We start from the raw sequence: 23,563 nt of genomic DNA, 5'->3' as shown, positions 1-23,563 counted from the left end.
GATAGAGATTCATAAACTTTGTCTATAAAAGGCCAGATAGTAAAAACTTAGGTGTTTTCAGCTATTCATCTTTATTATCATAGCACAAAAAAGCCACACAAAACATGTAAATGAATGAATACCGCATATCCAATGAATTTCATGAAGGTTGGAAATCAAATTTTATACGATTTTTATATGTGACAAATGTTATTTGATTTTCTCAACTATTAAAAAGGTAGTCTAGTTTGCGGGCCATATAAAATTGAGCAGTGGGCCACAAATGAGCCCTAGAGCATAAGTTCCCTGACCTAGAGGACTGTCAGCCTCCTAATTAAGTCAAACCCACATCACCTCTCTCCTAAGAGACTTCTAAGCATAACTGGACTCAAGAATTCTGGACAAACGACATTTCCCTATTTAAAGATGCCTTTTTAAAAAAAAGTGGCAGGCTTTGTCAGAGTTTTGACTGAAGCTGCGTACTCAAAAATTTGGGGTATCATGTGACTCAATTAAAGATCCACCTCAACTCAAAACATTTTCTCTTTCTTTTAGGACTTACAGATAACTACTACAGACTAATAACATGAGTTACTCCTGATATTTTTTCAGATAGAAAAAAGATTAAAGATGAAAATGTTAACTAAGTTGTTAGGTTCACTGAGCAAAAACTGAAGAACAAGACACTATGGAACAAAAAGGTGGCAGCACTGACAGAAGTACATGGAGATACTTGTTTTCTTCCTCAGAGCAGCATGATTATAACAAGCTGCTGTGAGAACACTTAAATTTGTAAACAGGAAAAAGAAAACTATAAAACATTTCATCTCAAAGTAGAAAACTAATAATCGTATACATTTGTTATATCAAATTCTCCAGTTGTTAAGTCAGGTGCGGTGGTGTATGCTGGTAATCCTGGCATTTGGGAGGCTGAGGTGAGTATCATAAATTAAAAGTGAATCAGCACAACTTACGGAGATCACGTCTCAAAAAAATTGACAAGGGTTTGAGATGTAACTTTGTGCAAAGGTCCTGGGTTCAATTCCCAGTACAGAAAAGAAAGAAAGAAACAAATGTATGATACCTTTCCTAAAAACATATTGAGAGAGAAAATACATGAAAATCACACGTATGAAACCATAGACAAATGCAATAGGAAAATGTTCATTTAATATTTTGTAAAAGTCATATACTTGCAATCAGAATTTAAGACACAGATGAGCAAGTTTAACTTTTCAGTTTATATTAAGACCACCCAAAATTTTGAAACTTACCTGCTAACAGCATGTCCAACATTCGTCATGGCTGATGTTATTATTTCTGTAGTAAGGCTTTCAGCAAAACTAATGCCATCTTGTCCAATTCCACTGTCAGCTGCCAAACTGGTATTATTCAGCTCTCTCTCTGCTCTTTCAATTGCTTCAGCTACTATCTTCTCAGCAAGTAATGATTTTTTATCAAGATTTACATGAATCTGAGGAACATCGAGGTGAAAAATTCTAGATCTCTGATAGATGTTGCTAAAGTTTGAATTTGTAACGATCTTACTACTAACATGTGAATCCCGTCTGAAAGAGTGCTGAGATGAATTTCCAGTACAATCATGGAACTCCTTAAGGTCACAATATCTGCAATTCTGATTTATAAGAGGTGATAACTTTTCTGCATAGGTGATCCTATCTACTGATTTTGTGGTCTCAGATGCTCGGAAAACTTTGGATCCCAGACCTAATTCTAAAGTGTCATCCACTACTTTTTTAGCATACTGTTCTATAACTTGAACAACATTCTCTCCACAACCATGTCCATTTAAACTGTCTGTACTGTGGCGAAATCCTTGATTTCGTGAGGAAGGTTGAAGAGGCTTAGAAAATTCTGGTTCTGCGAGACACTCAGTATCTTCAGCATATCCAGATTTTTCAAAAAGGCAGGTATCTGTTAAAGATTTTTGTGAATCAACTTTAGGTGCCGTCAGCTCTTTTTTAACGTCTCTTGTTATGCAGTGAGCAAGGGAGGCTGAAAAACTGTATAGGTGAGAGTCCTCATTCCTCCATGTCTCTCTTGTCCTTTCGCAAGTTTGATTTTGACAAAGGTGACTTCCATTTCTTTTTCTTTTACTTTTTTTACCTTCTTCTTGGTGGTGTTCTCTGTTTGAGAACATTAACAGTTCGCTGTTTATTTGCACTTGTGCACTTTGCACAGGGAACATTTTTGGGTTGCACTTCATTTTGGCTGTCTTAGCTGCTTCTTGTAAACCTGACTTAATGGACCGATAAGCAAGCCTACTGGCATACTGATCCATTATTAATTCACCATTACCGCCCTCCTGTTTTAATATTTGGATAACATGACCTGCATATTCATCTGTCACACTTTCACAACTGGGATACTTGTATGTCAAACCTGACATACAAGAACTTGTTGGTAGTGAAAGAGTAAATGGATCTACTTCTCTAGGATATGCTACCACCTCCATATTCAACTTCTCTTCTGATTTATAATCTTGGTCCCCATCAATAAAACAGAGATTCTTCCTTTGCTTGTGAAGTACAGAACTTCTAACTTTTGCTATTTTCTCAGCTTCTGCAATGATTTCTGCTGCCATATCACTTGCAAAACTACCTGTCTGAAAATTTTCATCAGACTGACTTAAAATAGTGGGCAATGTTCTTCCTTTACTTTGCACATTAAAGCAAGATTTTTGAACCTCGGGTTCTTGTATTATTTTGTGATCTAAATGGGAGGCTGCAGTTTCAGTTGCAAAAGAAATTATATGTGTAGCTAACGCTTCTGCAAACTGCACTTTCTTCCCTGAGTGCTCTGGCTTCATACTCATTTCCGGATGCTCTTCACCTTCACTACTTTCAACCTCTTCTGAAAGAGATCGCATGAGTTTCAACATGAACTCTTCTTTTTCTATAGTGTTCTGTTCATTTTCAGACAGATTACCAACAGATGAGTTATGAGGCGTAGAAGGTGGTGTAGCAGGTGCAAATTCTTTGGCTAACTCCCCTTTGAGCTTTTTGGTTAGCTTCTTGATATCCCATTCAGAACTAGCCTGAGATGGAACTAGAGGAGTTGATGGAGGAGTACCAGGTATTACATTTCCGTCTCTGATTTTCTGCTTATCTTCCACGTGCAATCCATCTACACAGGTAAGCACTGTTGATGAGAAAGTATGTGAGTGACGGAAAGGGCTCTCCTGCCCAAAAGGCAAGGGCTCAAGTGCTGTATCATTCAAATTATGCTTTTTCACTGGTTTATCCTTAGAAAGTTCTTTCAGATCAGGTTTCTGACTTGCCATCATTGGACAAGGTGGTAGTGTCTCTAAAGAAATTCCATGAGCCGTCGCATCTTTACATTCTGGAACACAATCCCTTCTCATGGAAAGTGAACAGCAAGGTAAGTGATCTTGAGCATCAAGAAATTTAGGGAACTTTTCTGATGTCAACTGTGATTCCTTTCCAGCAAAAGGCAAGCCTTCCTTAGGTACTATATTTGTATCTGTGGTTAAGTTCATTAATTTGCTTGTATCTGTAGAATCTTTAATAACAGATTTAGATAACAGTTCAGCAAACATGTCCTTACTGCAAGCTTCCCCCTCTTGTGGTACTTCCTGATGACAAAGAGAGGTATGTCCTTTCATTGTTTTAGTCAAACAATTAGCATGTTCATCAGCTGCTTTTGTAACTCTGAATGGTGTCACTGACTCTAAAGTTTCATTTACTATTGTATGTACCATTGCTGCAGAAAAGTTGTTAAATTCACTTGTTAATTTTGAAGAACTTTGAATTTCAGTATCACTATGAGTTGGTTTGCAATCATTCTGCTTTTCTACATGGGGTTCTGGAGGTAAACGAACCTTTCTGAGACAAGCTATTTCCTCTTCTTTGTTTATCATGGTAACATGTGTTTGGGTAGAATCACCATTTGAATCAGATGACAGACGAGAATCTGTCTGACATACTGTAGAGGAAATGTGATAAGGGTGAAGGGCACTTCCTGCCAAGGGCACTGGAATAGAAGTGACAATTCCTGAAGTACAAAACAAGGCCTGTTGCACGGTGTATTCTTTTTTATATTCCGGCACTGGTTTTGTCACCATAATGGCTTGATTGTTAAGAGAAGGAGAAAATGTGAGGGTCTGTGTAGATGGTGCTACACTTTCTGCATTCACATACTTGATATTATCTGTAGAAACACTAACTGCTGCCTTTGTCGTGAAGGGCACATCAACTTGGGATAGCTCAATGAATGCTTCCTGTATTACAGACTCAGACAAATCTTTTGCATATGATTTCACTACTTTATCTTCAAAATCAAAGGACTGACACCGTGGAGATGCAGGTGTTGAAGGATATGAAAACTGACACACTTCCATGATGCCTTCAAAAACAAGCTCTTCTGCAAGATCTGCAGCAAATCTAGCAACTGTGTTTGTAAATATCTGCTTCTTTACATACTGTAGATCTTTTAAGGCATGTGATAAGGCTTCACTCACCAAAAAATTAGCAAAGCCACTAATGGCACGTTGTTTTAGTGAAAATGCATGCTGTCTCCTCAGTTCATTAAAGGCCATCTGAAAAACAGACGATGTCAATTTGATGGCTAAGTGGCACAATGCATTGGTGCATGAAGAAACTCCTTTCTGTAAGTCTTTAAATGCACTGGCAAAACTTTTTTCCACAAGATCTGCAGCAAATTTCTGAATGCTATCTTTAATCATTGAAGATTTACTTTTAGATTTACTTTTTTGATCAAGGTTTCCATGGTTAAAAGCTATAGCTTTATTTTCTCTTTTAATACTATTAACATTTGACATTTCATTAGTATGTGGGTTATGAAGAACTGACTGTAGCACGTCACATGAAATGCTATTTGCATAATCTTCGTAGGTGTAATAAACAGAATCATGAGTCTGAGTCCCACCAATATCTGTTTGGCAAAAGCATTCAGTAGCAGTACAGCTTCCAAGAGGACTAAAAGCAGAGGATCGAATAGGGCTAAACAAACCACTGTCATCCCCTGAAACTTTCACCGGACGTGGAGAATCTGGAGCATCACACAGGTTGCTGTATGGAGATTCTGGCTTACGAGGAGTTGGCTTTTTAACATCAGCTGGAAGAGCTGGGCAATCAGACTTGAATTTTTGAGGATTCATACAAGATTTTTCATGTTTGTGCCCTTTCTTTCGTAATGACTTTCCTTCAACAGGATCATTTATAAACAGGCAAGAAGTCTCTGAAGTTTGTTCTAGTTCATCAAACTGATCAAAACTATCAAAAAACTCACTCACTTCTGAGTCTGAATCTTCTACATCATCTTTCATCACAGGAATTTTAGGCAGCTCAAGTTTTGCTTTTAAACATTTCTGATATCCTTCTTCATCCAAGAAAATAACAGGACTTGGACTTGAGCATTCTGATTCTGAAGAGTAGGCAGGAGAAGAACAAAAAGTTTTCTGTGCTTCATTGCCTTTATCTGAAGTATTCGATGACCTATAGAAACTCCTCTGGATCCAAGGCTCTGAAATTGAAGTTGTGACTGAAGTTTTCACAGAATGTGGTTCTTTACGTTCCAGAACACTTACTAAGGGCGATGAGGCTTTAGCCAATGTCTTCTGTTGTCCAGAGCTGACTAAAATCTTTAAATCATGGGTTTCCAAACGATGACCACAAACAGTCTGAGAAGCCATATCGCATTGGCTCCGCAGTGTAGTAATGTTTATTCCTATAGTAGAAAAAGAAAATGGTTACATTATTCCAGAATTTTTAAAAATTTAAATCAAGTTATCAAACCTTTATCTGTAATACATCTTCTGTATTAAGTTGTTTAAAAGAAAGATATGCCCCAAGTAACATTTAAAGACAAATACATCTTTTACTAAAATACCACCATTTTACCCAATGTCTAGAGACATCTAGTGTTGGAATGCTTAGCTTGTTGTCATGCATGTCAGAAACACTACTATGGTGACTCTGGCAGCAAATTCTTGTGAAATTTGTACTAGACAGGTTCTGAACACAAGGTGATAAGGTAAACAAAGCTTGACTAGTACGACCTAAATAACAAGTAGTAAAACTAAAAACCAGGTAATGATGAAGCTAAAAATCTCAGGAAAACTCCTCTCTGCTACCATAAAAAAGGTTAAAATGTTTAAAGTGGGTAAAATTTCAACATAAATTTCAAAGGATCAAGCTGCCTTATAACTTTCAAAAGTGAACTTTCAACTTTTCAGAAATATTAACTCTCTAGGGAAAGAGTCTGGTAAAAAAACAAAAACAAAAACAAACCATCATTATATGGCTTTGAAGCCTCTTCTTCCTCCAACTGCTCAAAAGCAGTGACAAAGTCATCCTCTATGGAAGACACAGACTGGTTAGTATCATCATCATCATCATCTTCATGAGTGGTCTCAAGTTGGTGGTTCTGATGCAAGTATGTGTCCAGGGTGTATCTTATACCAGTTGCATATTTACTTAGGAGACTAAAGATAAAATCAATTCTGAGTCTTGGTAATGTAGGTGACACTCTCATGACACAAAGCATTCCAGAATGATGACTCTTGGGAAAGAAGAAAAATGAGAAAAAACAATTTTAATTTTAAGTATGAAACTTATTATCTGAGCGAGGCCTTGAAATAAAACCTCAGAGGGGAAAAAAGCATACATCTTTAAAGGCTCCATGATTTTGCAATGCTTTATTTTTCCTTTACATTTCTCAATTCCTAGTCTCTTTTTCTCCCATTTTCCTCTTACCCATCTCCTCAAATTCTACCTAATCAATCTCCTTAATTGTTATAGAATCTACTATTTATTCATTTCCTTGAGCAATTATGTTTTCTTGTATAACTATATAGTGTTGTGATTTGTATCATTTTTCACCATTCACCTACCTCACCACCTGCCTTGTAAAAGGCTTGAGAACAGAAAGTAGGCTGTGCTTTACTTTTTGTCAAGGTTTATGTCCGCGGCCCCCCAGCCTCATGCAATTATGCATTTGTGATTGGCTCATTGTTTAGTGCTCCAATTGGTGGTGTCAGTGCTACACCGCCCAGGGGTGGAGCCAGGATATGATGGGATGGTGGGAAGAAGGTGTGCCTCCTCTCTTGCTGGCTTCCACCCTGCTGTTTGCACCAGCCTTGAATGGCTGCCTCGGAGCCAACTGAGTGTGGACTGAAACCTCTAAGAACTGTAAGAAATAAACCTTCCTTCCCTAACTTTGGATGCCAGGTATTTTGTCTCAGAAACGAGTAAAAAGTAACTAAGACACTTTTTATCTCATTTTTTGTGGCTTCTAGGCTGATTCCACTTGCCTTCCTTTTGATCTAAATACCTTGTAGTAAAATTTCCAATACTGTTCACTGTTATAAGAATACAAGTCATCAGTTTTTTCCCCAAGTAACTTTAAAACACAAATACTGACAAAAGATACATTTAAAAAGTAAAAACCAAATATAAATAGCAAGCCACTCCTACATCCTAGTGAATAAAGCAAAATAAGTATGGAAGAAAAACATGAGCCAAGTAGTTCTATTTTTTATCAACAGACCTTGTAAGAACACGTAAGTATTTTATACTGCATAAGTAATACAAATTTTAATACATGTTTCATCTGTCTTACTTCCTAAAACATAGTACTTGCCATCATGTACAATGCCCTGGCTTCAACTTCCAGCACCATGATTTAAAAAAAGCAAGGATTTTTTTCCTTTGATATGTTATCAACAAATCACTCATAGTCATAAGCTAGAAGCTGATTACTATGAAATTAACTACCTAGCTGAGATAATATTTTATTTATAAATTAAAATACATCATCATATAATCACTATGCCTAAAAAGTTCCAGCCAGAAATGAGCTGAAGCGCATGCTCCACAACATGTATCACAATATTTAGATAAATCTGGACTTGACCATCAAGCAGAAAAGCATCTCTGGTTTATATAAAGGTAGTAATTAAAGAAATCCAGAAATAATTCATTTTCATTAACAATTAGTATGTACCTACATATCACATAAAACTTCAGAGAAAAAAATTAATATATAAGCTATGACCAAAATTCTCTGCATCAGGTATGTCAACATTGTGTAAGTTAGATTAAGAGGTGTACAGCATTGAAAGAAAAAAAAATCCCAACTTTTAAAAATTTCATACTCTTAAGTAAATGTTATAAAATTTGTCCTGAAAAAGTGTTACCTGATTTAAAGGACCCTTGTTGATATCTGATGATCTATTTATATCCTTCATACAAATAATTTCATTTTCATTTAGACTGCAGAAGTGGAGTGAATTCAGAAGATCTGGAAGCTCCAAAGACACTGCTGCTAAATCCTAATTTAAAATAATAACAATGAATAACACAAAATGGTCTTCATCTGAAAATCATTAAGGTCAATAAACTGACTTATAATAGTACACACATGCAGTCTATTATCCATAGCTAATCTAATTCAAATATTAAAATTATTTAATACTATTCTTGTAGCTTTAAAAATATATTGCTATCAAGCTATACAATACAATTTAACATGCTACCTCACATATCTATGACAATTATGCATTCAACTGTTTTCAGCAAACATCAACCTATAGTCTTCAAGTTTAATTCTGGAATTTTATACATAGCCTTCTTGGGTATTGAATGCACTTCCTCAGAGTTTAAATTCTAACTTTGCAAAATACAGGCCCATTTTGCTGTTTTTCCTTTTGAAATTACTGTTACTCTTTTGACTTAAAATATTATGAAAGTTTAAGAGAAGGAAGCTAGCTTTTGTTTTTTCATGTTTGCTCCTTTTACATCAATATTTTATCTAGGTAAAGAATTGTTGACATCCTTGACCCTTCAAGAGCATCTTGCCATGTAAAATAAACATGTTTTTAGGAGCAGGGTTTAAAAAAAAAAAAGAGCACTGGAGAAATCCTGTGGAACACTTGTCTTTCTAGCCACACACCCAGGAGTATGTCCTCTTGATTCCTCCGTCTGAGCTCTTCAAGCTATGACATTCAAGTCACATACTAGTGTTTTCAAGTCACATACTCATGACATGCAGTATTCAGAAAGAATAATGCTTTGTCTCCCTCTATTAGGAAATGCTTTAGTATCAACAAAAAAAAAAGGAAATGCAGCAAATTTTCAAGCAGTAACAAGAGGATACAGTTAGTACACCTGCTGGACTCTCAACCACACTTGACGTAGCTGCGAGGCCTTCCTTTTTTATTCTAATCTCAAACAGTCCCTCTATAAATGCCTAAACCAAACAGGGTAAAGTTTTTACATTGGTTAACGATGACTTTCTACAAGTTTTGTCTTTAATATTTAACTTTATCCCAACTAAAATCTTTTATTGTTGAAGTCAAATTACAAAAACCATCAAAATAAAGAAACAAGCACCACATTCCGTATGATGCACAGAATGCAGAAAAAGCCTGCAACCTTCTCAGACAAATGAAGTTGGTCCACTTCAATACTTCTTTCTCAAACAATTTTCAGTAAAAATATTAAAAGCAAAAATGTTCCAAGCACACTCATAAGCTGACTTCAAAATGTCACCTTTGAACTTTAAAAAGAAAACATAACAGAAAAATTTAGGGGAAATGTGGGTTAAGGTTATTTTTCATGGTATCAAAATCTGTGTTGAAGGGAGAGGAGGGAAAAAAAGAAGAATCAACACACACCACGTACAGGTGCAAATTCCTTACAATGAATGCGACCACTATGTACATCAAACATGTATCATATGCCAGGCATGGTGGCGCATGCCTATAATCCCAGCATTGGGGAGGCTAAGGTAGGAGGATTGTTACAAGTTTGAGACCAGCCTGGGTTACAAAGTGAGCTCAAGACCAGTCTGACATGCAAGGTCTTGACCTTGTCTCAAAAAAAAAAATAAATAAAAAACCCGTACTAACAAATTAATTTATAAAAAATATTGTTCCAGATAATCTCTTGCAGCGCTTTCCAATTTGATAAATTGAGTCTACCTGTATATGAGCAGCATCTGTTTCTTCATTAAAGCCCAGAAAAGTGACCTGAATAATAAAGGAATAAAACTTCATTAACTTGAGTTTTTAAGTCTTGCTTGGATGGTTGGCAGAGCTGAGAAATAGAAAAAAAAAAAGCACAGTATGGCATTAAAACACTGACTGCCTTGGACAAGACAATATTCTCTAAGATGAAATGTTTTCCACCAACATCTAGCTCTTATAATGCAGTTTTAAAAATTTTTTGTATTTTTAAGAGAATAAAACCAAACAAAATAAAACAGAATAAAGCCAATCAAAACAAGATAGTGAAAGCAATACAGGGCTTCAAAACAAGATAACAGGAAACCAACAATGGCTGTCATAATGCCTTTTCTCATCTTCTAAACAGCTGCCCATACCATCAGACATATTAAATTCAAACCAAATAAAACAGAAGAAAAGCAACCAAAACAAAAAAGTGAAGATGATACAGAATTTCAAAACAAGATAAGAGGGAATCGATGATGGCTACCATAATATATCTTGTTATCATTGAAACAGCAGTCCATGTCATCAGATATAATAAAGTCAAACCAAACAAAATAAAACAAAACCAACCAAAAACATAGCAATGAAAACAATGCAGGACTTTAAAACAAAATAGTAAGGAATTAACAAGGGCTACCAGCTTCCCTTTTCACACATTTCCTCCCCTTTTACCCTCACAGTATCTATTGTACATTTGGCATCCTACTAACTCCTCTAGTTTTTTTTCTTATATTAGGGAGACAGCATGCTGTTCGCCTGTGTGAGTCTGAACCATTTCACCCAAGAGCATGATCACAAGTTGCGTCCATTTATCTACAAGAGCCTCATGATTATCCTTCTTTATGGCTGAATAGTTTTCCATTGCATAAACATGCCATCTTTCTTACCTGTTTTGTGGTCAGTGGGCAAGCTATCCCTGCTTGTTTTCTGGTTCCCTGGCACACAAAGCATTGTTTTCTCTCTTCTGACTTTCAATCTATGGATTTCCTTCTGAATTACTGTGTTTCTTGTATACTGCATATTGATAGATCTTGTTTCTTGATCCATTCTGTTTCTTTTTATTGCTGAACTGAGGCCATCCACACTAATGGCTACAGCCAACATGCACTGGTTTATCCCTGCCATGCTTTTGCCTGCTGCTGGCTCTCTGCTTTCCCCCTCCAATCGATGCCTGCCCCGCTCAGCAATCCCCCTCTGCTGCTGTTCCTGGGACCTGGCTCATTTTTATGTCTCTAGAATACTCTCCAGTACTCTTTGTAGAGATCCTTCAGTTGTTCTTTACCATGGAAGTGTATTATTTCTCCATTAATTCTGAGAGATAGTTTGCAGGGTACATCAATCTGGGTTGGAGGCTGTTTTCTCTCAGGACTTGCAATACTTTACGCCAAGCTCTTCTTCACTTGATGGTTTGTGTTCAGAAGTCTTTCGTGATTCTGATGGCTTTCAATTATAGGTGATCTGTATCTTTTCTCTAACGCCTTTAATATTTGTTCTTGTGCTGAATTCCTTGCATCTTGATTATTATATATCTGGGTGTAGATTTATTTTGGTTATGTCTAGTTGGAGTTCTAAAATGTCTCACTTATCTGTATGTCAGGTCCTTTTCCCATGCTTGGGAAGTTCTCTATTACTTCTGCAAATAATTTCTTTATGTCATTTGTGTTGACTCTGATTTTTTTGCAGACACCTATCATTCTTTGTGGTTTTTTTGGTACTGGAGATCAAACTCATGACCTCGTGCTTGCCAGGCAGGAGCTTACGCCACTGAGCTAAATCCCTGACCCAATACCTATTATTCTTAATTTTTTTCTTTGCATCATCTTACAGCCATTGAATTGTTATTTCCTGGTTCCCTGTTATTTTTAAGAGATCTTTCCTAGCTGCCATCTTGTCTTTGAGAGCTGGAAAGTTCTCTGCTATTACTTCTGTAAATAGTCTCTTTACGTTATTCGTGTTGACTGCTTTTTCACTGATACGTATCATTCTTAAGTTACTTTTCTTTGCATCAACTTGCAGCCACTGAATTGCTATTTACTGGTTCCTTGTTATTTTTAAGAGATCTTTCCTTTTGTGACCGCAAGCTCCATCCTGTCTTCAAGATCTGAAAGTCTATCTTCGGTTTCTTTCAAGCAGTTTTTCTGGCTTTCAATGGAGCTTTTAATTCCCTGGATATCCCTTTGAGTCTGTTTCATGCATTCCCATTCTTCTCTGTACTGCTTATTCAAGGTTTCCCTCATTCTCTATGTTCCTTTCTTTTTTTAATCTATGTTTTCTTTAGATACACTCAGCAACCCGTTTATTATGTTTACCATTTTACCTGAGGTATTTATTTCTGATCTGATTTCTTTTACAGCCTCCTGAAGTTGTTTCTTTACTTTAGTTGCCATCAGCCCAGAAATTTCAGATGTGTGACTTCTGCTTTCTGCCATATCCATGTCTTCTGACTTGTTCTGTTTGGGCTGGAGGCCAGAGATTGCCTTTTCTCCTTCATCTTGGTATTTTCCTGGGTTCCTGGGTTGTGGGATCCCAGGTGCTTCCTGTGCTGGCTACCCATCCACAGTGCAGGGGGATGGCTCAGGCACTTGGGTTTCTCCTAACTCAGGTTCCCCAGGAGATGGTGGGTTGCAGGGCATGCCTCTCCAGACATTCTAGGCTTATGCAAGGCATGGCTGGCTGGTTCTCCTGGCTCGCACTAGTTACCCACAGGAGAGTCCCAGTGGTGGCCCGTGTGCACAGGGGCTTATAATGCAGTTCTGAACTTCATTCACATCCGCCTCATTTGTGATTCTAACTCTAAAATGTATTTCAAATACATCCACTTCTCTATTTCTCATGTCTCCCTTTCTCATCTGCACTATTATAGTCTTCTTCCAGGCAATCCCACTGTCATGCTACTGCCCTGTGAAACATCTCTGTGCTTCCCAGAGAAAACTGCTAACTGGCGATTAGCTAATCCTTCAACCTTCCCTCACTTTCACTGACACACATGGGCCCTTTCCAGCTGGAGAACACGCCCTGCACATTTCTGCCTAAGGATCTCAAAGTCAAGCCCCTCAATCTCGATCTCTCTTCCACGGATGTTTACCCGCCTTTATTCACTTTTTAACTCAAATCAAATGCTACCTTCTCTCTGGTTAGACCACCACGGCCACTTTTTATCTATGATACTACAATTTTTTTTTTCCTTTAACACTCTCATAGTTTATTCACTGAAGTTTACAGAAATTAAATTTCTAAGGAATATATAACAGCAAGAGGAATGTTACATTATTAAGTAAAAAGAACAAATAATGAAAAACACGGACTATGCAATTTCAACCTTGTATTAAAAAATATATATAAAAATAATACTGGAAGACTACTCAAATCTATTAAAAGTGATTAACTCTACATGATGTAATCACAGTCACACCTCAAAATGCAATTGCTTTGGTACTCAATTTGTTAAACTATTTTGTCCTAATACTCACTTGCTTGGTATTAAATACACAAGTTAGAACTTGGTGCTGACTATCTTGTGACTTGCTACTCATCCCAGCACAACTTGTATGATACCCATCATTTTTGGTCCTGCCATATCTCTTGGAACCATTTAATGTCAAGCACCAAGGTACCATTGTTTATGTGATCTTATTTTTCTATTTGTGCTTTTAATTCCTAATTCACAATTATAACACATTCACAATTACATCACATTTTTATACTTTTGTGTAGTTCTCATTTTTGTACAAAGAATTTATACTACTTTTGCAAAGTAAAAATGGTTATTTTAATAATTTAGTTTGTCTTTATGACATAAAATTTTTCCACTTGAAAACAGACTAGTAAACTATTAAGTTTAGAGCTGAAAACATAATAATTAAACAATAGCAATATATAATCAGTCATTAAGAATGAGTGAAGTAATAGCAGAGTTAAAATATAATCAACATTGAATATACTTTTAATCTCTGTCTGACTGATAAGCCAGATGTTTATTCTGGTTAATAATGGTTATTAACTCAGAGAAGTGTTGACTTCCAGGCATCTAGGTAAAAAGTTAACATCTAGGAGACTATTCCTCATCTACAAAACTTTGGGCAACACAACTCACTCTAACACATACATATAAGCACTCAATAAGGAATGTGTATTATGTTAAATGACAAATTTCTTTCCTTTCTTCCAACAGAGACTTTGAGATAGGCACACCCTGAAGTGGCACAGAAATTCCTGTAGAAATCTTTCAAGTTTCCTTAACATGAAAGAGAAAATAAGCTGACATGGGGTGCTGAAGACACCAGAGAAGCATTCTATTGCCAACTGATTAGGAAAGTCTTATCCGTAAATGTGAGCTGTATAGACACATGAGCAGCTGGCGAGACGTGGGCTGCAAAACTGTGAAGAACAGAATGAAGGAGACTTGTCACACTTGCCAACATATAATTAGATTAAGAGTGACTCAACTTTACTAAATACACAGGAACATCAAAAAAGATAAATCAGGAGCCACAGAAACGAGACAGAAAGACAAACAGAAGAGGTGCAGGTGGCAAAACAGTACAGGCCCCAGAAGTACTTCCATCTTCCTACAAAATACAATTGAGCGGAAAATTTCTCAAGGAATGTGAAAACAAAAAAATTCCTCTCAATAAGAATAATCAAGGCTTTTATCAGACTCCCTCATTTCAAAAAAAATTTTACCTGAACATATGCTTTAGTTTTAAACTGCAAAGACCCAATACCACATGTCATATATGCGTATATGAATGTGAAGACAGACTATTGATATACTGCTATATGATTACATTTCTTTATATATAACTATTGCCATATTTTTTAAATGCTACACTTTTTCATAGTAACAAATTTAAAACAGACTGAAAACAATAAAGCAAAGAAATAGCTGAGCAGACTGTGTATCTTCTCAAGTAACAGAGGAATACCTTAATTTCAAAGATAAATTTATCACTAGCTTTCACTATAAATGAAAGTACTGAAACAGCCATGAAAATAACTCAAAAAATGAATACGGAAAAACTTTTTTTTAATATTTCATAATAAAACACTGAAAAGTGCTATATGTTCAATAAGCAGTCAATAACATTTATGCACATTAGGACAATTATGTTAGCCAGTATTTAAACATGTATCCTACACAAACACATTAAAACACACTACACTTTATTACAAAAGGATTTAGAAAGTAATATGTCTAACCTCAGTTATCTTTGCGTGTTCATCCTGCTTTAAACAGTCCTCTCCTGATACACTGCATAAGTCCTTCTCACTTTGTAATAAAGACTTTACAGACTGGAACACATCTTCACTGAAGCTCTGCAGGGGGAAAAGACATTCTTAATTTATTCTAATTCTAAGACAAGGTAAGAGATCCTGCAGATGTTTTAGTTCTGGAAGAAAAGCCATCCATTCTCCAATTAATATTCATTTACTGCCTTTTGACATTGATTGAAGAATTCAATTTAGCCAAGAAAAAAAGTTCCATTCAGATGAAAAGGTTAAACAGGAGTTCCCTGTGCCCACAACACAGAACTATACCAGAGGCTAGGCACTTAGCTAACTGAAAGATCACAGAGGACTCTGAATAAGCCATAGGTTTGCTTACTCTTACTTTAAACTAAAACTAACAGATTACAGATCTAAATTCCACCCCCTGACAGAACAGAGGGAACAATTTACATAATGAGTGAAACAATGTGGGAGATAACAATAATAATTATTCACGTAATACAGTTAGAAGCAGAAAAAAGAGACTCTAGGGATTTTTGGCGGGAGATGGCTACAGATAACTACATTTGAAAATAAGGGTTTTTACAGATTTGGAGAAGGGGGTTGTCACAGGATAAAGGACTAGAAGAGACAATAATTTACATAAAGAAAATGAGTATTGCAGTTGAACACTAATGTTCTTTTACCTTACTCCCTGCTTTGATTTGAAAATGTACACTTCTATCAATAATGTCCTTACAAAGTCCTCCTTTATAGAAAGCTCACCTTAAGATCTGAAGATTATTCCCATCCCTTGAATATTAAGATCATTTAATCTAAGTCATAACATTTTATAATTACTATTCTCATATATGTTTGTCTTTCCTATCCATTAAACCAAATTATGTAGGTCAAAGTATATTTTATTTTCCCAGATTTCAGAACTTCAAATACTATATGAAGTCAATAAAGAGTTTCTAATTTTACTAAATTAAATTAATGCAAATCTTTGATTTAAAAGAAAAGATACAGAGCTGGGGATATAGCTCAGTGGCACTGAGCCTGCCTGGCAAGCACGAGGTTGTGGGTTCGATTCCTAGTACCAAAAAAAGAGACAGATAAATAAAAAATCAAAGACTTCAAGGAAAAATGTAAAATGGTTTGAGTTCAACCTATCAATATGAGCCCATAGTGAAATCCGCTAAATATATACCACATTTTTCCATTAAAAAGTCTTGGAAACAACAACCCTCATTAGCAAGGAGCGCACTCTATACCCAGAGTTTGGTTTCTAAATAAAAATCAGCAATAAAACCAACTAAAGCATCAAAATGACAGTTCCAGACTTGGGCAGACAAAGCAAAGAGTAAATCTAGAATATACATCTTTACCAGAATGTAAAGAAATGTTCTGACTAATTGGACCATTTCTAAAGAGCCAGCTTGAAGGAATTCCTCCTGGCCAATTTTGAGACACTCAGCCATTAAAAAGAGAAAAACGAAATGGATTATAACTGCTCGGTTTAATCATGGGCACTCTACCCATAAACACTAGCCGACAAGTATGAACAAAATGACTAAATTAGAAAATCTCTTTTGTAATACCAAATGTAATTACTGATTTAGGAAAGAATCATCAGGTATCCTAAATCTAGTAGGTTAATAGCTTTTGGGGGAGAGGATATTCATACTATCACAAACTATCACTTAATAGGTTTACTAACCTTATAATTACAAAGGAACTATTTATATCTATATTGGAGATACTGGATATTTATAAGCTTAGCCACCTGGTAAGCATGAAATAAATGCAGGATCATCTTAGACGTGTTACTGCTGAACCTAACTGCAGGAAAACCAGATGAACACAGAAGATGAGGATGCTTTACAGGACAACTAACCTAGACTCTTTCAAAGATCCACTGTCATGAGAAAAGAATCTAAACCATTAAGGTCTAGAATGAAGGAGATCAAAGAGACAAAATACTACATGCAGTATGAACCTTCACTGGACCCCAGACAAAAGGCAAAGCAAAAGTTATAAGGACATTTGAGACAATCAGGAAAGTCTATGTATGGGTGGCACGTTAGATGTTACTGAATTAATTATTTTCTTAAAGATAACAGTGCTGACATATTAAATAATGTCTGCAGGACTGTTCTCACAACTGCAAAAGGAAAGTGTGTTTGTATGTATTTACAGAGAGGGGTACAAAAAAAGGTATGGCAAAACATTAACAAAGAGTGAATTAAGTAAAGAATATGAGATATTCATTGTAAAACTGGGATTTTATACCAACTATTGGGGTAAAATGTCAATACTAAAATGTTTTCATTAATGAACAGACATTTTGATGCTAATTTATACATACACAATTAAAACAGAAAATACATAAAATGTGAAATCTAAACCTGACTTATCAACATAAACTCATGACCCTGTACAGCACGGGGCATTCCTCGTTCTCAGATCTTAGTTTCTAAATACTATCCAGGCTGCTTTGAAAAACAGCCCATTTCAGGTCTGAGGACGGGAATGTAGGTCAAACTTGGTCATTCGGTACCAAAGGGGATAGGTCTGGTCAAGCCAACGTGCAGCCCAGATGAAGGTCAGAAAAAGGACAATAAGACTGGTCTGTCCTCCAGTCTCTGCTCTTTTCTGCTTCAAGAAATGCCTCAAATTGTTACCAAAAACAAAATGTCAAGGAACAGAAGACTAACCACGAATGCTCAGGGTTTTGCTGTGTTCTGACTGGGGTGCTGGGACACTAAGCCACAACCCAGCTCTTTCTATGTTTTATTTTGAGACAGGGTCTTGTCAAGTCACGAACTTGCTCAGATTGCATTTCAACTTGGGATTCTCCTGCCTCAGTCACCCAGATGCTAGGGTTACGAGCATGTACCACCATGCTAAGCTCCAAGTTGTTTTAAGAGGGAAAATAAGGGGTTCTTTCCCAGATTAGAAAGAAGAAAGGATTAATAACTGTATTTCATTTTCTTAGCAATTATGCAACATCTAGCATAAGGCTTAAATAGCACTAAAATTGTGTTCACCAAATGAATAAATGTAATTTATAATAATTGTGTTTACCAAATGAACAAGCCTTTAGAGTAAAGCTCAAGGCATATAGAATACTCATTTAAAACTAAATGTCATAGCAATAAGAATTTTAACAAAATGATCAACAATTATACCAAAACTTTCATAAAAAGGAACCTAATACAATGAACTTACTTTTCTGACAGACGCTCTCGGCTTCACATGACTATTTCTGAAAGGCTGGAAAGTCGCCATGATTATGTTAGTTTTGTATGTAATCACTGAAGAATAGATGCACAAAACACCTAAAAATATATATATTAAAAAGAAAAATGTATTACTCTTAATATTTCAGACAGGTATTTTGTTAGTTTCTTTAAACTCAGTCATTTAAAGAAAAATGAAAAAAACTGATTACTAAAAATTATCAATCCAATGTATTTTGGAAAATTAGGTAAATATCCGTACCTTATGATACAAAGCATTATGATAATCTTATTTTTAGGTTCAAAATAATAAAGTAGTTTACTCTTTTCTTTACAACCTCACCACTCTCTTTAATTGCAAAGACTCAGGAAGAATTATCTGCAAAGTCTTTTTAAATCTTAAATACAGCAATAAAAAAGAATCCTAGGATTCCTGCCTCCAAAGTCACTCTTATCTCCACAGTAACAGTAAGTGTTACCCAACAGGTATTCAGCAGAAGGTTGTGGTAATACACAAGTCATAATATACAATCTGCATGCATAAAATTAGATAAATAAAATTAAATGAACTGAAAATATGAATTAGGAAGTAACTGTATTTGCATAGTTAAAATGAGCTGTTAGCTCATTCCCACAATGAGGTAATACAAACATGAAAAACAACATTGAAGGACAGAAGGATGGAACACTTTTACAGTGCTGATTCCTAACCTTTCCTGAAGTGGGGGTTAGGGGAAAGAGATGAGAACAGCAATTATCTTTGCAGCTGCTGACTTAAGTCATTCTAATCAGAGGTAAACACTACCTCGCAGGATAACACTAGTTATTTAGATGAGCTGCCCACCCTAAGGTGAGATGTGCTCAGGGGAGGGAGTAGCTGAGAGCTGAGAAAACACCCCTAGCTGCAACAAGAGACCCCAGTTAACCCAGTTTACAAGGCAGAGATACAAAACCCAGTATGGAAACTACAAACAACGTTTACACACAAAATACATGCAAAGAGAAAGAAATCCAGACAAATCATAACCCTCCATATTACATTATCCAATAGTACCTTGGAAATCATACCCCTGTTTAAAATTAATAAGGATAAAAAATTAGTTCTATACTTACATCGTGCTTCAATCAGGAACGAAAACTAATTTACTAAGTCATACTCTACCACTTTGTGTTTACAGTAAAACACTGTTTCACACAGAACATAAATCTACAAAAAAATACCTCTGCAACATCAAAGTCAATCCAGTGAGATGGTATGGCATATGTGTGGTAAAGCAAAGCAAAGAATCATCTTCCGAAATGATGTAGACAGACAGGGGCTGTTGGGGGAGGGAAAACACTGGATGTAGGGCTTCCTCATCATTATAAAGAATGTAGTTTTAGATTGCTCAAGAAAAGCAAAAATACACTATTTCCCAAAAAAATCTGTATTATAATAAACTTTTCATTTAATGCTTGTTTTGTGCTTTATTCTGGGTAAATAAAAAAGAATTCTAAGCAGGGTGTTATAATAAAAGGAATGAAGTGAACCTAGACTTGGAGGAAAACAAAAGCAAATGAAAGACAAATTACAGAACAAAGAAAAAGTCATTAATTCAAAAATACTAATGCACCCTCTTATTACCCAGCTGTTGGAGAATGAGTTCAAATAATGCCTACTAATGTGTAAAAGTAAGTTTGTAGAACTGTATAATCAGGTCTACACGGAATCTATAAATTCAGATTTTTAAGAACTATGTAATGTGGGCTGGGGATTTAGCTCAGCGGCATAAGCACCTGCCTTGCAAGCACACAATCGTGAGTCCGATCCCAGGTACCAATAAAAAAAAATAAAAATAAAAAACTATGTAATGTCTGATTGAAAAACAATTTCTATTATATTGGTCTCCTTCCCTCAATTATTTCATAACTTGTTAACTCAAACATTATTTCCTTACCTTCATTCTTGTCTTCTGGTTTTCATTCCATTTAGCTTTCCAAAGATAATTTGCTTCTACCTTTGCTTTTAACTATGCAAATACTTACTCCCTAACTTGTATTTTCAGTTCAGTTCAGTACTTGAGTTTCAGTTTCTTATATCCAATTTTCTATTAAACAATTCCAACTGAATTTCCTGCTAAGGATAATATTCCTGGTTAGAAGTTCATAGGCTGGAGATCTGGTCACCAGTACAGCAGTGCGAGGACGCAGTGGGACTTAAGAGCTGAAGGCCAGAGGGAGGTAATTAAGTCCTGCAGCACCACCCTCATGAACAGCCTCATAAAGTCCTATGCTAGTTCTGGCATTCACAGAACTAAATTAGTATTCCAAGGGCAGGTTTTACAAAGGGTGTCCGCCCCTCCCTGTACTCCAGTTTCCTGTCCCACCGTGATTGCTTTCTCTCATGCATACAGTCTTCCCATGATGTCAACCACCACACTGCAATACATGCAGAAGGTCCTCAACCGAGGCTCAGCATATAGGCCTGCCAATCTTAGACATTCGGCCTCGAAAGCTGAAATAAATAGATCTCTTTTCTGTATAAAGTATGGGAGACAACTCAACTCTAGTGACTCCCCTTGAATGTAAAACAATTACTGTGACTTCGATTATTTGGAGACCAAGCGGCTATAACTCTCCAGTGTATAAGAGTCTGCATATCAGAAATCAAAGCAACAGCCTCCCAAAACAATTTTGTTGCTACTTTAATTAGATTATGTAAATTGATCCTTTTGTATATCTTGTTCTCACCTGGCCAGCCAGCTCAAGTTACTCACATAATTCCAGCCATCTTCACTGTCACTCATCCCTGAGCCACCCCTCTTCTTCACAAGATAATAAATTCTGAGAGAGCCCTAGAATCAGGGCCTTTGTCTGCATGCCTCCCTCCTGGGGATTAGATTTAGGACCCCTGGGCTGCCCTTAACTTGGATATGTCTTGGTATTTTTACTCTTGCTGTGGGTTGCATTGGTGGTGATAAGATTAAAATTAACTTGGGGCTGGGGATTTAGCTCAGCGGCATAAGCCAGTCGTGAGTTCGATCCCCGGTACCGATAAAAAAGAAAAAGACAAAAAAACAAAAAAAATTAACTTGCTGGGATTTTCAATAACGTCTCAATGGGATTATAAATATAACTTTTTGGATTGTGAGGAAAACTGAAAAGAGGATTACAATACTCACTTAGATGACTATACACAGTATTTGGGATTATAATATAAAGTACCTAACCTACTGATGGAGAATCTCTCAGAAACTGAGACCCCAAACTGCAACTCCAAACCCAATTATTTATCACAAAGTGCCAACACTGCAATTAAATCAACTGCTGAGATTTTAGTTTAGGAAAAGAAACCTGATACAGTGTAACACCTTTTTTCTTAGAAGAAAAACACAGTAAAGCTTGTACTACAGGTTTGCCACCACTGCCCTAGCCTCGGGTATTTTGTTATACCAGCCAAAAAAAGGACTAAGACAAGCCGATGTACTTCAAAATCAGTATGTTAAAATACAAATGAAACTTTCTCCCTAAAGAATCTACCCCGTTTTTATCGGTACCAGGGATCAAACTCATGACTGCCTGCTTATGCCGCTGATAAAAACGAAAAAAAAAGACCAAAAAAGACAAAAAAAGAATCTACCCCAGTATTCACTATCTCAGTAAGGGCCAATAAACCCACCCCAAAGAGAAAGCCAAGCCTTTCTCTCAATTTCTACAATCACAACTAGTAAATTACAGAGTCCTAATCTGCTCTAAACTACCCTCAAATCCACCCTCTCACTTCTATCAGCTAACCTGCCACTTAGCCTTCAGGCACAAATTCTAGGACCTCTCTCTTTGCAGAAGATGAGGCTCCCCTCTCCTTTTACCCTTCTTGCCCAATTAATAACCACTTCTTTACGGTTCCCAAGTGGTATGTCCTTTAATCCTTTGCTACAGTTGCTTGCATACTTTCCTCTTCCAAGTTCCTTGCTGGCTAATACTGTTTTTTACATATTTGTGTTGTAAAGTAGCAGGCATTCAAACACTTGCTGAAAAAAAAGTTACCTTAAAAACCAAACTATACCATACTAACAAAGCCTAAAACCCTCAAAAAAACCCAAAATCTCCAAATAATCTAACTGCACTCCAAATAAATTCAACACTCTTGAGGATTACAAGTCAAGCAGGCAACAGAGTACAATTCAATAGCTGACATACACTGCAAAATTATTAGGTATGCTAAAGGGGAGAAAATATATGACCCACTGGCAGAAAAAGTCAATAAATACAGAACCAGCCATGATAGGAGAGGACATAAATAGAACAGAACTATAAAACTATAGTATAAATGTGTTCCATATTCAAAAAAGAAGAAAACAGGATGATCCCAACTGGAGGTAAACAAGAAACCAAAAACTGAATTTATAGAGATGAAAGCAAAATATTTCTAAAATGAAAGATAAAATGGATGCAGTTAACAGCAGACTAAACAGGAGAAAAAAATAAGTGAACTTAGAGACAGCGTCCTAGAAACTATCCAAAATAAAACTGAAAAATCTTTTTTTTTTTTTTCAGAGAGAAAAATCTTAAACTCAGACCCTCGGTGACTGACTTAGCAAATTTTTTTAAAAAAGGAGAGGCAGATAATTGGAGAGCCAAGAAGCAGGAAAGAAAAAACAGAGGAAAAAAATTTTAAGATAATACGGTACACAATTTACCAAATTTGTTATAACAAATAGTGTTATAGATCAAAAAAAAACCTCTGTAACACTAAAAAAGAATAAATAAGCCTACCCTCAAGGTACATCATAACCAAACTGCTAAAAAGGAATGATAAGGAGAAAATTTTAAAAGCAATCAAAAGAAAAAAATGTATAGATTACATATACAAAACAAAGAAGGACAAAAGACTTCCTATCTAAGAAAGCCAGAAAACAAGACAATGGAGCCACGATTTTAAAGCATCAAAAGGGAAAGAAAAACAAAACAAAAAAACTGTCAACTCAGGTTATCTATTGCTTAACAAAAATAACTTCCAACAATCAAGGTAAAATTAATTTATTCAGAATAATAGGAGCTGAGTATTCATCACCAGTTGGTCATCATTGGAATAACTAATTCTTTAAAGAAAAGCAATACCAGATGGACCTAGTAC

At 36.1% G+C, this 23,563-nt stretch overlaps 1 protein-coding gene across 3 annotated transcripts in view; it reads right to left on the bottom strand.

Annotated features, from left to right (window-relative positions):
* The window catches only part of Akap11 (A-kinase anchoring protein 11), a 49,916-nt gene that overhangs the window by 20,514 nt on the left and 5,839 nt on the right, over positions 1-23,563 (bottom strand). For all 3 annotated transcript variants that reach the window (XM_005007060.4, XM_003477462.5, XM_013141035.3), the window contains exons 2-7: positions 18,437-18,546; positions 15,194-15,310; positions 9,965-10,012; positions 8,180-8,314; positions 6,273-6,543; positions 1,254-5,709 (exon numbers count right to left, since the gene is read on the bottom strand). In XM_005007060.4, the coding sequence (XP_005007117.1) occupies positions 1,254-5,709; positions 6,273-6,543; positions 8,180-8,314; positions 9,965-10,012; positions 15,194-15,310; positions 18,437-18,496 (5,087 nt within the window). In that variant the 5' untranslated portion in view covers positions 18,497-18,546. The remainder of the gene's footprint in view (positions 1-1,253; positions 5,710-6,272; positions 6,544-8,179; positions 8,315-9,964; positions 10,013-15,193; positions 15,311-18,436; positions 18,547-23,563) is intronic.

Source organism: Cavia porcellus, unplaced genomic scaffold (genome assembly GCF_034190915.1).
Source record: "Cavia porcellus strain 051 isolate PalLab524CR breed Dunkin Hartley unplaced genomic scaffold, mCavPor4.1 scaffold_21, whole genome shotgun sequence".
Lineage (NCBI taxonomy): Eukaryota > Metazoa > Chordata > Mammalia > Rodentia > Caviidae > Cavia > Cavia porcellus.
Note: the sequence above shows the minus strand (reverse complement) of the source record. Positions and strands in the feature narration are given on the sequence as shown.